A 17,002-nucleotide genomic window follows, 5' to 3' on the forward strand; every position below is an offset into this window, starting at 1 on the left:
AAGCAGCAGCAGTTAGGGGAGTGGCAGATTTCCAAACCAGCAGAATTCTCCTACGGGCCAATAGCAATGTAAGTGCAATGATATCCGACTGGCTTGCATTTAAACCCAAATCATCATCTGCCACACCAAATACAGCTATAAGCGGGCAAGGTCTCAGTGTCACCCCCAAAACCTCGCTGATAATTTAAAAAACCAGTGCCCAATAGTCATCAAGCCGAGGGCATGACCAAAATGCATGTACTAAACCAGCCGGAGAGAAGGAACACCTGTCACAGCCAGCGTCTGTCCCAGGGTATATGTCTGCAAGTCTGGCTTTACTTAAATGTACCCTGTGTAAAACTTTAAATTGTATGAGCCCCAGTCTAGCACACGATGATGAGAAATGAACCCTATTCAATACTTTGGCCCAATATTTCTCAGCCAGTTCCATACCGCAAGTTCACTTTTGTTTTGCATGTTGCACCAGACAGTCAGCCATTCTTGTCTGGCGCATGGTGTCCTTTTGGATTAACCAGGTCACGATAGAGCAAGTTCACTGAAAAATCATCATTACACCCTTGTGTGGTATCTAAAAAACGTGAATTAAAAGGAAATAATGTTGTCTATTTCAGAATATCTGGCAGTACCAATGTGCCAGTCGTTTGGATTACCAGAGTGTACTATACCAAATCCATCATTACATGCAGCAGAGATCATCTCTAACAATGCAGCAGTCTCATGTACCAGCTTGGTTCTAAATAAATTCCTGTTTGATTGTAAATACAGAAAGTTTTAATTTATTTTTATTTATTGAGATACAGAGTGGAACTGGTCTTTCCGTTCCTTCAGGCCTGCCACCCAGTAGCTCCTGATTTAACCCTATCCTAACCACGGGACAACTTACAATGACCAATTAATTAACCTATGAACTAGTTCATTTTGGACTGTGGGAGGAAACCCACGTGGTCACAGGAAGAATGCACAAACTCCTTACAGACAGCAGAGGGAATTGAACCCGGATCACCTATAGTGTAAATTGTTGTATTAACCACTATGCCACCGTGCCAGTGCTTTTGTTTACACTGACTGGATTGGAACCATTATGCAGACAAGATAATAGCAAACTTCTGAACATTATATATTCAAGGTTGGGATTGGTGGCTTCTTAGCTCTTAAGATAAGAGGAATATTAGGAATTGGGCACAAATGTACCTGTAAGTGAAGATGCAGGATTAGCTTAATTACTGAATAGTGGAATGGACACCGGGATTTGGGCTCACCCTGGTTTATGTTTTTTATGCTGTTATAGACACTGACTTATGCTCCAGAGGACATGGTGCTGCTAATTTGGTTTCAATATTGGTACTACAGAGTACATTTTTTTAATTGGGATTGTTTACATCTCCATAATAAATGGAATTGATCGCTTTGAAGCCAAGTTTGCGAATGATACAAAGATAGGTAGAGAAGCACGGTGTTTGCAGGACTTGGTCAGATTGGGATTCTAGGCAATGGAATATAGACAATAGGAATGTTGGCAGATGGAATATAGACAGAGAAAATCTGCAGATGCTGGAACTCCCAAGCAACACACCAAATGCTGGAGGAACTTAGCAGGCCAGGCAGCATTTATCGAAAAGTGCATAGTTGACGTTGCCGGCTGAGACATGTCATCAGGAATATTGTGTAGGGACGTGTTTGATCATGCACTTCAGTAGAAGGAATAAAGACATTTTTTAAACAGGATTTAATTCAGAAATCAGAGGTGCAAAGGGACTTTGGGAGTCCTGTTGCAGGGTTCCCAAAGCTTAACTTGCAGGTTGAGTCAGTAGTAAGGAAGGCAAGTGCAATGTTCATATTTATTTCCAGAGGACTAGAATATAAAAGTAGGGGTGTAATGCTGAGGCTTTATAAGGCATTGGTCAGATCACATTTGAAGTATTGTGAGCAGTTTTGGACCCTATTCTAAAAAAAGATTTGCTGGCGTTGGAGAGCATCCAGTTGGAGGTTTATGAGAATGGTCCTGAGATTGAAAGGGTTAACACATGTGGAATATTTGGTAGCTCTGGGCCTGTACTTGCTGTTGTTTGGAAGAATGAGGAGGGATCTTATTGCAACCTATTGAATGTTGAAAGTCCTAGACAGAGTGGACGTGGAGAGGATGTTTACAACATTGGGGGAGTCTAGGACCAGAGAGCACAGCTTTAGAATAGAGGGATATTCATTTAGAACAGAGATGAGGAGGAATTTCTTTAGGTAAATCTAGAATGCATTGCCACAGATGGTTGTGGTGGCCAAGTCAAAAAGTAAATTTAAAGTGGAGGTTGATAGGGTGTCAAAGGTTATGGGGAGAAGGAAGGAGAATGCGGTTGAGAGGGATAATAAATCAGCCATGATCAAATGGGCTGAATGGCCTAATTTTGCTCCTATGTCTTATGGTCTTATGTTCTTCAAATCTATGCACTCTTTGTTTTCAATTCCTTTGGGCCCCTTTATCTTATTTACCTAAATTTCTTCTCCTTAATCTTCCCTTTCACAAGGAAACAGCTCTAGCCCATCTTTTTTCTTCATTGCTGAAGCTTTCAAATTTTGGCAAATCCTCATAAGTCTGTAGATCTCAGGACATTTGCATCTTTTTGTAATCTGGTGATCAAACTATATGCAGTACTCAAGCTGGGATCTCCTAGAATTTCATGTAAGTTCCTTTGTCTTACATGCCCTGCCTCAGCAAAGTAAAGGAACATGTTCCATATAGCTATACAACTGTTGATCTAACCTGCTAACTTTAACAATCTATGGGCATATTCTTCCAAGGTCTTCCGTTCCTCAGTACTCCCAGTAGCTTCTCATTTACTGTGTTTTCATTTGTCTTTTTATACCTTCTCAAATACATTACCTTGCCTCCAGAGTCATACAGCACAGCAATAGGCCCTTTGTATAAACTAATCTTATTTGCCAGCACCTCTTCAGTAGCCTTCTGTGCCTTAGCAATTCAAGTTTGAGTAAATATTTGAGAATTACTGCCTCCTCCACCCTCTCAGGTAGTGTATTCCGAATTCTAACCACGCTGTGTGGAAAAATAAACTTTCTGAAATCACTCTAATCTCAATCTTTGCCTCTGATTAAAGATGCTTCTGGATTAAATTCCACCTGCCATTCTTCTGTTTAAGTGACCGGGCAATCTGTATTCTACAGCGTAAAGTTTTCTCTCTTGCTTTCAACCACATATAGGAAGTCCCCACAGTATGACTAAGTTCTGTTCCTGAGAACTATTCATAAATTGGAAATGACAGAAAAGGCTGTGACGAGAGCAAGCAGGCATGGGAAAAGAGCGGCTGTCAACTGACCTCACTGACCCAGTGACTGAAGTCAAAAGTCACAGTGGAGCTTATTGTCGTGTGCACAAGTATATGTATGCACAGATGCAATGGAAAACAAGGTTCAGGTGGCATCACAGGCACATAGCATCAGTTAAGCAACATTCGCAAAAAAAGCATGAACTCAGAATAAATTATACACAAATTGTATAAGAAACTCAAATGAAAATAGAAAAAAATCAACTTTTGTGTAAAGTAGTTGTAGTATTGCTAAACTGTGGTGATGATTCTGTACTGGTTTTAAACACAAAAGACTCAGCAGATGCTGGAAATTCAGAGCAATACCCCTTCCCCCCCCCCCATCCTTCTTATTCTGGCTTCTTCTCCCTTCATTTCCAGTCTGATGAACAGTCTCAACCTGAAACATCAAGTCTTTATTCCTCTCGATAATGCTACCTGATCTGCCGAGTACCTCCAGTAGGCTGGGTATTCCTGATTAAAGGTCATAGACTGAAACATCACTTGTTTATTTCTCTGCATTGATGCTGCCTGGTCCGCTGAGTTCCTCCAGCATTTTGTGTGTATTATGCTAGTTGGATCTATAACCAAATGGTTGAAGGAAAGCAGCTGTTTTTGAATCTGGGGCCAGGCATTGTTTGGGAGAAAAAACAAAGGAAAGTGTCCAGTTCCCAATTAGCAGAAACTGCCTGCAGCAGCCAGCAAATCCATCCCTATCATTTCTCCTGGTTCCCCAAATGTTCATTCATACATATGGGCAATCCATAAGTTGGGTATTCGTAACCAGGGGAAGACTTGTAACCATTTCTTTCAGTCTGAATTCAGGGGCTACGTGTCTACAGAGGTTTTCTATGCATTTGAATGTACTAACCAGAGCTGGTGATTTAAAGAATTTCAACACTTAGGAAGAGTTTAAGCAATTTTAAGAAGGTTAAGAGATTTCTAAACATTGTAGACAACTTGAATTTTGATTTATTGCTGAGTTTATAAAACATTCATTTCAATGATAAATAGGAAATTAAGAAAAAACTGTCCCTATATAGCTTGTGCTAGCATACTTGCACCTTGCTGTATTTTCACTAATCTGATCCATTATTCTTCAATGTTTCACTATAAATTTTCTTCTTCAACAGCATTTTCTCTCGCTTGTGGTTCTTGCAGCTGCAGCAATGTTCTATGCTTCCTTATTTCTGAGCAAACGTGGGCCACTGGCTAAGATATGGCTTGCTGCCCATTGGGATAAAAAGCTAACAAAAGCTCATGTCTTTGAGTGCAATCTGGAGGCTACTATTGAAAGCATTATTTCACCCAAGGTAAAGTAACTGGATGTTCAATTTACAAGATAGTTCTGAAGTTTACATGACACAATTAATGAATTGCAAACTGCTTTATATTTTGAATGTAGTTTTAATTGACATTAGATTAGATTAGATTATGAGGACGTTTCCAGAATGATATCACAGAAACACAAGACAAACCGACTGAAAAACCTGCAAAAACCACCACATAATTATAACATATAGTTACAACAGTGCAAAGCAATACCATAATTTGATGAAGAACAGACCATGAGCATGGTAAAAAAAAAGTCTCAAAGTCTCTCGGAAGTCCATCATCTTACGCAGACGGTAGAAGGAAGAAAAAAAACTCTTCCTGCCATGAGCTTCCAGCGCCGCAAACTTGCCGATGCAGCATCCTGGAAGCACCCGACCACAGCCGACTCTTGAATCCGTCCGAAAACTCTGAGCCTCCGACCAGCCCTCCGACACCGAGCACCGAGTGCTTCGACCCCGGCTCCGGCAACAGGCAATAGGCAAACCCGAGGATTTGGGGCCTTCCCCTCCTTAGATTCTCGATCGCACAGTAGCAGCGGCAGCGAAGCGGGCATTTCAGAAGTTTCTCCAGGTGTTCCTCCGTGCTTTTCACTGTCTCCATCAAATCAGGATTGTGCACGGCCCCTAGTTAACAGATACAATATCGTTCAGAGCGGCCGCGCGTGCTGCGTCGCGCCGCCATCTTCTCCTCCCTCCCTCAAAAGTTTAACAATGGACAATGTAATATATATGTAATCTGTAGGTCCTTGTAGATTACAATTCAAACTCTTGACATTTCAGAATGATTGCACTCTGGAAACATCAGTCATATCTGAGAAGTTAGAGGCAGTCAGTCTTCAGTGAATTAATCTTATTTCACATCTAATTCAGACCCATGTTTATATCACTGACATATATTGTGAAATTTGCTGTTTTGCAGCAGCAATGTAGTACAAGACATAAAAATTACAAAAATAAATAATGATAATTAATATGTGGTGCGTGAGTTTAGGTTGGATAACAGATTAGAACTTTATTCATGACACAGGATATTTTTTTATTTCCCTCAGATTAAAATTGCATTGAGAACTTCAGGCCACCTTCTTCTAGGAGTGGTGAGGATTTACAATCGAAAGGCAAAATATCTCTTGACAGACTGCAATGAGACATTCACAAAAATTAAGGTGGCCTTTCGACCAGGTACAGTACAATCACTAGGACTTTAGACAGTTCTTCTGATTTATTAAAAATATTTTGCTTTTGATTTTTGCAAGATAATGACGACAGGGTTTCACAGGTGTACTTAAACCTTGTTTTATCACATTTAGTAATGTCTTTATAGATTTAATCATTCATGAATTTTCTTAGCAGCTTTCAGAATAAGGATCAGGTTTACTATCACTGACATATGTTGTGAAATTTGTCTTGCGACAGCAGTTCAATGCAATACGTCAGAAATTACTATAAGTTACAATAAGAAATATTTTAAAAAGTAATTCAAAAAGAGAGGAAATTAGTGAGGTAGTGTCCATGGATCATTCAGAAATCTGATGACAGAGGGGAAGATGTTGTTCCTAAGATGTGAGTGTGAGTCTTCAGGCTCCTATGCCTCCTCCCTGATGGTAGTAATGAGAGGAGGGCATGTCCTGGATGGCGAGGGTCCTTGATGATGCTGCCTTCTTGAGGCATTGCTTTTTGAAGATGTCATCGATGCTGCAGAGGCTAGTGCCCATGATGGAGCTGACTGAGTGTACACCACCTGCAGCTTTTTCCAGTCTTGTGCATTGGTGCCTCCACACCAGGCAGTGGTGCAGCCAGTTAGAATGCTCTCCATGGTACCTCTGTAGAAATTTGCAAGTGCCTTTGGTGACATACCAAATCTTAATTTCCTAATGAAATATAGCCTTCTTCATAACTGCATCAATATGTTGGGCCTGGGTGGACTTTCAGAGATGTTGACAGCCAGGAACTTGAAGCTACTCACCCTTTCCACTGCTAACCCCTCAATGAGGACTGGTGTGTGTTCTTTAGACCTCCCCTTAAGTCCACTATCAAGTCCTTGGTCTGAGTGCAAGACTGTTGTTGTGATACCACTCAGCTAGCTGATCTATCTCACTCTTCTACCCCTCCTCATCACTGTCTGAGATTCTGCCAACAACAGTGTGTCATCAGTGAATTTATAGAAGGTGTTGGAGCTGTGTCTAACAACACAGTCTTGAGTGTAGAGGGGGGTAGAGCAGCAGGCTAAGCTCACATCCTTGAGGTACACCTTTTGATTGTCAGTTAGGAGGAGATTTTATTTCTGATCTGCACTCTGTGGTCTTCTGATGAAAGAAAAAGTGATATGAGGAGGAAATCCTTTATGTTGCAAGTGGAATGCACTGCCAATGATTATAGTGAAGGCCAGATTTACTCATGGCATTGAAAAGCAATAAACTTGAAGGCTAAGGGTGGAGGATCAGTGGAGAATGACAAGGCAAATTACTTCTGCATTTGTACAGTGTAAACTCAATGGCCTGAATGCTCTCCTGGGCAATAACTATTCTCTCATTCTGTTAATAAGCTTGGGGAAGCTAATTCCTGCATTGATCATCTGAAGCAGAATTGCTAACTAATAGCAGTACACACAACATGCAGGTTGGGCAGTATCCATGGAGCCAAGGCTCTTCATCAATACTGAAAAGGAAGGGGAAAAAAGCCAAAATAAAAAGTGGGTGGAGAGGAAGGAGTTCAAGCTGGAAGGTGATAGATGAAGCCAGGTGAGGGGGAAGGTTGGTGGGTGAGTAAGTTATTGCTAATTAATACATATTTCCAATTTGCGTCAACATTATTGTTGTAGAATCAAGTAACTTTATTGTTGATGTATTTTTCTGGATCATTCTTTGGAACTGTGGGGAAGTTAAATCATAAACTTTAAATCATTATAAAATCCCAATTGGCTATGATTTGTTAATATAGATATCGTGGACCTTGATGAAGAAAACCTTGAAGCCACATACAATGCCATAACACTACCTGAAGAGTTTCATGATTTTTCTATTCAGCTGCCAGATGTGGAGTAAGTTCCTGAATTTTATAAATTGTAGGGCAAAACTGTATTATTGCTCTGCTTACAGGCTGTTGAATTGAAGAAAAAATTCTCACCTAAATTTGTGCTCTTATGTGTTAGATTTGCTGGTGATTTACATTATGTTTGCAATATAACAATTCATTATAGCTTTTATAAAGCACTTCTCAGTAAAATTTTATAGAAAACTTTTAAACTCTGTCTGTTCTTTTGCTATTTAAATTATGCTTACAGCATTCTCAATTTTGTTAATTAAAAATGTAGGGTCAAGCAAGGAAGCATGTTGCTGTTCTCTGGTTACAGTAGAATGTCTGATTCTGCAATGAAGGAAACAAATAATTCTTAATTCTTTTTAATTGATCATATTTTGTCTCCATGCAGCCCATTATATTAAAATTATTTCCAGATCTGGAATAACCTCTTTAAAATTATTTTGCAACATGTCCCTGGTTTTGTGGTCACTCGTTAGGTGAATTGTTCTAACATACTATAGTATGTTGAAAGATTTATCTATTTGTTTTTTCACATAAAGTTCTTAAGGTCACACACATCCAATATTGTTAGCCATTTCCGATTTGGCACCCTTACCTTTATTTGGTATCATTACTTAATTTAGCTCACAATATCCTGAAGCTTCCAAGGCTGACAATATTTCATCAGCATTATTAAAAGCATTCTTCAACATTTTACATAAAATTGCATTTGAGAGATTGTCACAGAGGAAGGTGGTACATTTATGATGATTATGATTGTGAAGACACGTAGTCCTCTTTTATTGTCATTTAGTAATGCATGCATTAAGAAATGATACATTATTTCCTTCGGTGTGATATCACAAAACACAGGACAAACTCAAGACTGAAAAAACTGACAAAACCACATAATTATAACATATAGTTACAAACGGTGTAACAATACCATAACTTGATGAAGAAGTCCATGAGCACTGTAAAGTTCAAAGTTTCTCAAATGTCCCACATCTCATGCAGACGGGAGAAGGAAGAAAAAAAACTCTCCCTGCCATGCCGACCACAATCCGACTCTGAGTCATCTGAAAACTTCGAGCTCTGATCAGCTCTCCAACACCGAGTACTGGGCGCCATCTCTGTCCAAACGATTCAACCTCCTTCTTGGTCGCCAAACACAGGCAAGGCCAGGGATTTTGAGGCCTACCCTCCGAAAGATTCCCGACCACACAGTAACGACAGCAGTGGACGGGCGTTTCAGAAATTTCTCCAGATGTTCCTCTGTGCTTTCACGTCCATTCTCCATCAAATCAGAATTGTCCACGGCCCCTATTTAACAGATATGATATCATTTTTCTCCGGAGGGCTGCACACACGTAGGCGCGCCGCCATCTTATCCTCTCCTTTTACTACAATGCATTACATTCTTGTTCAGTCTAAGAGAATGAGCATAGCTATTCTACTGCCCAGGAATTTCAGGCCCATTCCTACTGACCCGAGCATTGTTATGGCTCAGCTTAAACTTTCCCAAAACATCATTGTTGCTGTGTAAAAGAAAATACTCATATTAGTTTTGGCCAGAAAATTAAAACAGTCTAAATTACTCAAGAGCTAACAATTTTTATTGTGAAAATTAAATTACAAATATGGTAAAATGCCTAAATAAGGTTGAAGTGATACGATTCATAGTGAATCTACCTCTCCTCTCTCCTCACAAGCAATTCTGATGTAAATTCACCTATAATTTATGATTTATACTTGACAATATTTGGCATTAGGGATTTTATTTTCAGCTATTGTGACTAATACTGGCCAATGGAGTAGAGGCGTCTGCACTGGACCTTGAGACGAGTGGTCCTAGGTTCAAATCCAACCGGCTGCTTGCACGCTTTCCAACTTGACCTCCTAAAAAACAGACAAAAATGCTAAAGAAAGCTCAAGGTTGCTGCCTGATACGCCGCAAGGTGTGGAAAGGAACCACCACCACCATTGTGACTAATAGAGAAACAATTCCCCAAGGCCTGACAAGGTGTTCCTTCGAACTCTACGGGAGGCAAGTGCAGCAATTGCAGGGTCCCTATAGCAGAAGATTGGAGGATAGCCAATGTTCAGTTGTTTAAGAAGGGCTCTAAAAATAAACTTGGAAATTATAGGCTAGTGAGCCTGACATCAGTAGTGGGAAAGTTATTGGGGAGCCTGAGCTATATTGTCCTGGGGAAGCTTGTCATCCTTTCCAGAATAGTGGTTTTACAACACAGATTTGTGAGGCTTGCAAAGTATGTCAATTACTTAACCCAATCTTTGCCTCTGATGCACACAAATACCCAGCAGTCTAAACTTTATTACCCCATGATGCCACTTGAGATTGGAAGCTTATTACATGTGGAAATCATTGGCCCATGGCACAGATCCATGGCCCTTGGCTGAAATTTTCATTCCACACATTTCTTGATTCCATGCAATTTGTATCTTAATTATGATACAATCTCTGTGCATGGGATAAATATAAAAGGAAAATAAATAATGAATTTAAGTAAAGAATGCTCAGGCAAGATAAGCAACATGACTCAAATGACTTAAAAGATAGGTATATCAGTATTTATTGTAAATCACTGTTGCACATTTAAACTAAACAGCTTTTGGAGGGCTGATTGTAATTTCTGTGTTAGTATGTAGGTTGCTGATATTAATCATTTACTTAAATTTAACTTTGTCCCTAGTGCAATTGATGTTGCTGAGCACTTTACATTAAACCAGAGTACATCTGATGCCATCACCCTTAAAGAAAATATGTGCAGTATTCTTCAAGATAATGGATTTGGTGAGAAGAAATCTGTTTCAACTTACTGTTTTACCAATCCATGATCTATAGTCATGGTTAGAAATTTCCTGATGTATTGCATTGTGATTTATGACAGCCCAGAGGATAAGCAGTTATTTCTTGCCATTAGAAGTAGATGTTGTTAAATCCTGCAACTGCAAAAGGGGCCATTTATAGTTCTGCTTTCAAACCATGGCAGTAGAAGGAGATACTAAGCCATTTAGGTGAGATAGGTTGCAGGAGAGTAGAAACTTGAGGAAGAAGGATTGATTAAGAAGAAAATAGATGGTCTACCACTTCATATTTAGCCGATTCTAATTCAGAATCTTATAATTGTTATTCCTTTTGAAGGAGATCTCAGGGGTTGAGAGTGAAGCCTCATTCTTTTTAGGCACCATTTAAATCATGGTGCTATCTCAAATTGAGTGGTACTCCCCCAGATACTGAATTACTCAATCTTACTTTGCATTTTAGATGTCCTTGGATGAACGATCTGCTCATCTTCTTGACTCTTAGAGCCCATAGCCATCATGGTCATTGGGAATTTAGTGGACTCTGTTGTTGGAATTGAAGTGTCACAACAAAAGGTGAAATCCCAAGTTTGTGTCCTAGGTAGTATAGCTTCAGTATTTTCAGAGAAATACTCTTTTAGGAACAATCCTTAAAGTTTATTTTATAAAAAACATTTGAAAATTTAGTCTTAATTCATTAGGTGTAGATTTTCATCACTCCTGCTAGTAACCTGCAGAGTGGATCTCCCACTTGTTTTAGAGCCAAATTGATTTTTAATTACATTCAGTGGAGAAATAATATAATGGGCAATATACTAAAACAGATGACTGCCCATGGAATGAAATAAAAATTACCTACATATCTTAGGAAAGAATTTAACTCTTCTAAGTATGAACATCCTTCAATTCTGTGTTAATATTTCTTTCATCCTGTTGCCATGACAATACTGGTCTCAGCCAGAATAGCTAGTTAAATAGATCATGATGAAGTGGCTGATTCTCAAATCTCGCTGTTCACTTTTTCTGTCCTTCACACTCTGCAACTGTGATCATTGGGTATAGACTGTAGGGCATTTAGACTCACTCCTTGATCCTCAAACAAAATAGGTATCTTGACAATATGGACAACCTCCCATAATACAGTTATGTGGCTTAAACATCTAATGTAAAATCATAGTTACAGACACACAAGAACATAAGCTTTATGAAAGAATATTGCCCACAAATCAAAGTTAAAGTGCCATTTTGATGGAACAAAGTTTTTGTAAAGATTAATCTTGAGCACATATTTCTAGTGAGGTGTCAACATAATAATGGCAACATGGCAGTATGCCTTGCTTTGTTGCTGGGCAACAAGAGAAAATGTTTTGTTAAGTATCATTCCACTTAGTCTTCCACTTCAGCGCACACTAGAGAGCATCTGAAAATCTGCCTTTACACGTTAGTTTATTCTGTGTTTGCATACATAACATTCTGGTGGTTCTAGTTTATGTAAAATACCTCTGCTGCTTTGAGTATGTGAGGTTTAAGCTGTTTAATGTAAAAATTATTTTCTTTGAACTCAACCTTGTATGAGCTGCCTTTTGCCATTATTGCTGTTGCCGAAATATCAGAGAAAACAGCCTAGTAACCCCTCAGTTCAGAAGCAAATAAATTAGGATTTAATTACTATTTTAGTTGGTTCTGCATAACACTGAGCTGAAGGGCTTGTTCCTGTGCTGTATGCAAGTTTTAGTTTATTGTCATCTGACTATACATATGTACAACCAAACCAAATAATGTTCCTCTGGACCACTGTGCACTCACAATACATGTATCTCATACAGCATATTAAACAAAATATTACCACAAATAAGTTAATAAAATAGAGTTAAAAATGCATATGAAGTGCGCAGGTAAACAGTAAACAATTCGCTGTCCTGGTGACAAGACCTCTTTGGTGACAGGGTATTCATTAGTCTCACAACTTGGGGGAGGAGCTGTTACCCTTATCCTGGGACTCCTGTACGTCCTTCATGATGGTAGTGGGATGAGTGATAGGGATCCTCAACAATGCTTTGGGCTCTTTGTATACAACACTCCCAGTAAATTGGGTGTACTTAAGGCAGAGCTTGATAGGTTCTTGACTAGATAAGGCATCAAAGGTTACAGGGAGAAGGCTGGGGAGTAGGGCTGAGGAGTCTGCTCCACCAATTATGGCTGAAGCATAGAAACATAGAAAACCTACAGCACAATACAGGCCCTTTGGCCCACAGAACTGTGCTGAACATGTACTTACTTTAGAAATTACCTCAGGTTGCCCATTGCCCTCTATATTTCTAAGCTCCATGTACCTATCCAGGAGTCTCTTAAAAGACCCTATTGTATCTGCCTCCACCACTGTCGCCAGCATCCATTCTACGCACACACCACTCTTTGTGTAAAAAAACTTACCCCTGACTTCTCCTCTGTACCTACTTCCAAGCACCTTAAAACTGTGCCCTTTTGTGTTAGCCATTTCAGCCTTGCGGAAAAAAAACCTCTTTGACTAGCCACAGGATCTTATATACCTCTATCAGATCAACTCTCATCCTTCGTCGCTCCAAGGAGAAAAGGCCAAGTTCACTCAAAACTATTCTCATAAGGCATGGTCCCCAATCCAGGCAACATCCTTGTAAATTTCCACTGCACCCTTTCTATAGTTTCCACATCCTTCCTGTAGTGAGGTAACCAGAACTGAGCACAGTACTCCAAGTGAGGTCTGACCAGGTTCTTATATAGCTGTAACATTACCTCTCGGCTCTTTATCTCAATCCCACGGTTGATAAAGGCCAATGCACCGTATGCCTTCTTAACCACACAGTCAACCTGCACAGCAGCTTTGAGTGTCCTATGGACTCGGACCCCAAGATCCCTCTGATCCTCCACACTGCCAAGAGTCTTATCATTAATACTATATACTGCCATCTTATTTGACCTACCAAAATGAACCACCTCACACTTACCTGGATTGAACTCCATCTGCCACTCTCAGCCCAGTTTTGCATTCTATCAATGTCCCACTGTAACCTCTGACAGCCCTCCACACTATCCACAACACCCCCAACCTTTGTGTCATCAGCAAATTTACTATTTCATCCCTCCACTTCTTCATCCAGGTCATTTGTAAAAATCACAAAGAGTAGGGGTCCCAGAACAGATCCCTGAGGCACACCACTGGTCACCAACCTCCATGCAGAATATGACCCGTCTACAACCACTCTTTATCTTCTGTGGGCAAGCCATTTCTGGATCCACAAAGCAAGGTCCCCTTGAATCCCATGCATCCTTACTTTCATAAAAGCCTTGCATGGGATAGCTTATCAGATGCCTTGCTGAAATCCATATACACTACATCTACTGCTCTACCTTCATCAATGTGTTTAGTGACATCCTCAATAAATTCAAACAGGCTCGTAAGGCACGACCTGCCTTTGACAAAGCCATGCTGACTATTCTTAATCATATTATGCCTCTCCAAATATTCATACATCCTGCCTCTCAGGATCATCTCCATCAACTTACCAACCACTGAAGTAAGACTCACTGGTCTTTAATTTCCTGGGCTATCTCTACTCCCTCTTTTGAATAAGGGAATAACATCCACAACCTTCCAATCCTCCGGAACCTCTCCCGTCCCCATTGATGATGCAAAGATCATTACCGGAAGCTCAGCAATCTCCTCCCTCGCTTCCCACAGTGGCCTGGGGTACATCTCATCCAGTCCCAGTGACTTATCCAACTTGGTGCTTTCCAAAAGCTCCAGCACATTCTCTTTCTTAATGTCTATATGCTCAAACTTTTCAGTCTGCTTAAGTCATCCCTACAATTGCCAAGATCCTTTTCCATAGTGAATACTGAAGCGAGGTATTCATTAAGTGCCTCCACTACCTCCTCTGGTTCTATGCACACTTTTCCATTGTCACACTTGATTGGTCCTTTTTCTCTCACATCTTATCCTCTTGCTCTTCATGTACTTGTAGAATACTTCGGGGTTTTCCTTAATCCTGCTCGCCAAGTCCTTCTCATGGCCCCTTGTGGCTCTCCTAATTTCGTTCTTCAACTCCTTCCTGCTGGCCTTACAATTTTCTAGATCTCTATCATGACCTAGTTTTTTGAACCTTTCGTCTTATGGTCTTATGGTCTAAATGTCACCAGTAGGGGAGGAGGGGGAGACCTCAGTGATCATCTTGGTGTTTTTCGGATTGTTCTATGTTATATTGTTCCATGCTTGTTTTCCTTTGGATGCATTAAGAATATACGAAACAGTAGGAATAGGCAGTTTGGCCGTTTGTGTTTGGTGCAGCATTCAGTAAGATCACGGCTGCTCTACTTCCCTGTATTAACTCCACATTCTTGATTCTCTTAATATCTAAAAACATACTGATTTCTTAATGGAATAAACTTAACCACTGAGTTCCACAATCCGCTTTGGAGGATTCAAAAGATTCTCCAATGTCTAGCTGCAGAAATTTCTTCTCATCTCTGTCCTGAATAGACAACCCCTTATTTTAGGACTGTGACATCCCGTCTAGCGAAGACATCAGCTCCTTATATACCATGTCAGAAATTCATATGCTTCTGTGAGACTAAACCTTATTCTTTTAAGCTCAATAGTATATAGGCTCTGTCTGCTTACTGTTTCCCAAGCATTAAGCATAGTGACCATATTTCTATTCATTTTGAAATAGTTATGAAAAAGGATAACACTGGTCCGCAAGTTTGAGACCTAAATTGGGGCAAGGACAACTTTGATAATATTAGACTAATGCTAGAGATATTCAGCGGATCAGGCAGAGTCTGCAGAGAGAAAAAATAGTTAATGTTGCAGGTGGATAACTTTACAGCAGACAAATACAAACAATTGTCAGTAGGTCATGCAACATCTTTGAAGGCAAAGAGATGGCCAGTGTTTCAGGTCGAGACAGAATTGCTTGATTATCTACTCAAGATTGTGGAAAAGGACTTTTTACTCTTATAGGAATTTCAAGTCTTGCTTCCTTCAAAAACAAGTTGAGCTGAGCTGTCACTATCTGTCTTACATCAAGTAGATATTTTATAAAATGGTAAATTTATTGGGAAAAGGATAGCTATTATTTAGGAATTTTATGGTGTGTGATTATAAAAAAACCTGTTTAAGGAAAATGTAATGCTGTCATATCTTCATGGTATCTGTCAATAAATCGTAAATATCTGTATTTGATTTTGAATGTCTGTCCATTTTAGTGTGACTTCCTTGTCTTCATTATTAAACACAGTTTACATAAAGAATTTTTCACCTTCTCCTCAGAGATGATGGAGACTTCTGCATGATATGGATAATGAAAAATATGATTCTAAATGTATGTGATTTCTTTGGCAGGTGATGGTTATGGGATGTTAGGGAATATTGGTATCCTGGATGACAATGTAATAAGCACAAGTGAATCATTGCTTCCTCAAACACCAGAAAATAATTCTGGTACTTCCATGAAAGGATTCATGTTAAGCTATGATAAAAGCAGCTTTCAGAATGATGGATTTGGTGATGAGGGAGCAGCTTGTATGTTAGGTATGTTACATGTAATTTTTAGGTACATTTTAGTGGCTTGCTTCTTTCATCTGTTTCTGAATAAGTGTTTTATTATAATTTTTGAAACAACCACAAGGAAATAATTGGTTAATAATTAGTGTAAACCTCTTACTTGGGGATTATTATTTTATCATCTCAGAAAAGGTGAGTGAAATGAAACCTCAGTCATTGTATGTCTCATCTTGCATTTCCCTATTGTATATAAAAATAGTAATGGACAAAATCTAATCTTGATTGTGCAGATTTATTTGTAGTCTCCATGGTTAGCCAGTTATAGAGCAGCCTGTTAATATTGGGGCAGATGGTCAGAAGTCATTTCTGCAAGAAGACACTTGCATGATTTGCAATTTATTTGTGAGTGTATATTTGACACCTCTGCAACTGGTGTAGGGCTCATTGAACTATGGATATTATGGTAAATTTACAACAAAATTTAACCTATTTGTGAGTTGTGATGATTATTTGTTCAATCACTGCAATGCACAATCGTAATTTATTGTAAATAGGCTAGAAGTTTGCATTGTGAAAATGTAGCAAGCAAATAGTATTTACAGTCATACATTTAAAAAAATTGTGTTAAATATATAGGATTCTAAAGCTTGAAGTTTTCATTCTGTCACTCTTCAGTGTTTAATGTCTCCATTTACAGTACACTCCCTACTCAAACTTTGCAGTGCACTGCCTCACCATGTATGTGTACAATGAATTCCCATGGATCAAAACCATATGAATATAAAATGCATATTTTAGAGAAGTGTGTTCACCAAAGTGTTTACTTTTTTTTCGTTGTATATATGGTTAGAAATTCATCCCTGGTTGCTATTGCTAAATGCCTATCCAAAATTAAATGAAATAAATTTTGAAGGCAGAGTATAATCCATCCACATGACTGTAAATGGCTTTTGGCACTGCAGACTGGT

General features: G+C 39.3%; 1 protein-coding gene across 1 annotated transcript in view; it reads left to right on the forward strand.

The window, feature by feature from the left end:
- Window positions 1-4,483: 4,483 nt before the first annotated feature.
- The window catches only part of LOC134359954 (double-strand-break repair protein rad21 homolog), a 100,200-nt gene continuing 87,681 nt past the window's right edge, over window positions 4,484-17,002 (forward strand). Inside the window, exons 1-5 of the mRNA XM_063073853.1 lie at window positions 4,484-4,627; window positions 5,698-5,827; window positions 7,586-7,685; window positions 10,381-10,481; window positions 15,873-16,061. Coding sequence (XP_062929923.1) covers window positions 4,484-4,627; window positions 5,698-5,827; window positions 7,586-7,685; window positions 10,381-10,481; window positions 15,873-16,061 — 664 coding nt within the window. The remainder of the gene's footprint in view (window positions 4,628-5,697; window positions 5,828-7,585; window positions 7,686-10,380; window positions 10,482-15,872; window positions 16,062-17,002) is intronic.

The sequence above is a fragment of the Mobula hypostoma genome, chromosome 2, assembly GCF_963921235.1.
Source record: "Mobula hypostoma chromosome 2, sMobHyp1.1, whole genome shotgun sequence".
Classification (NCBI taxonomy): domain Eukaryota; kingdom Metazoa; phylum Chordata; class Chondrichthyes; order Myliobatiformes; family Myliobatidae; genus Mobula; species Mobula hypostoma.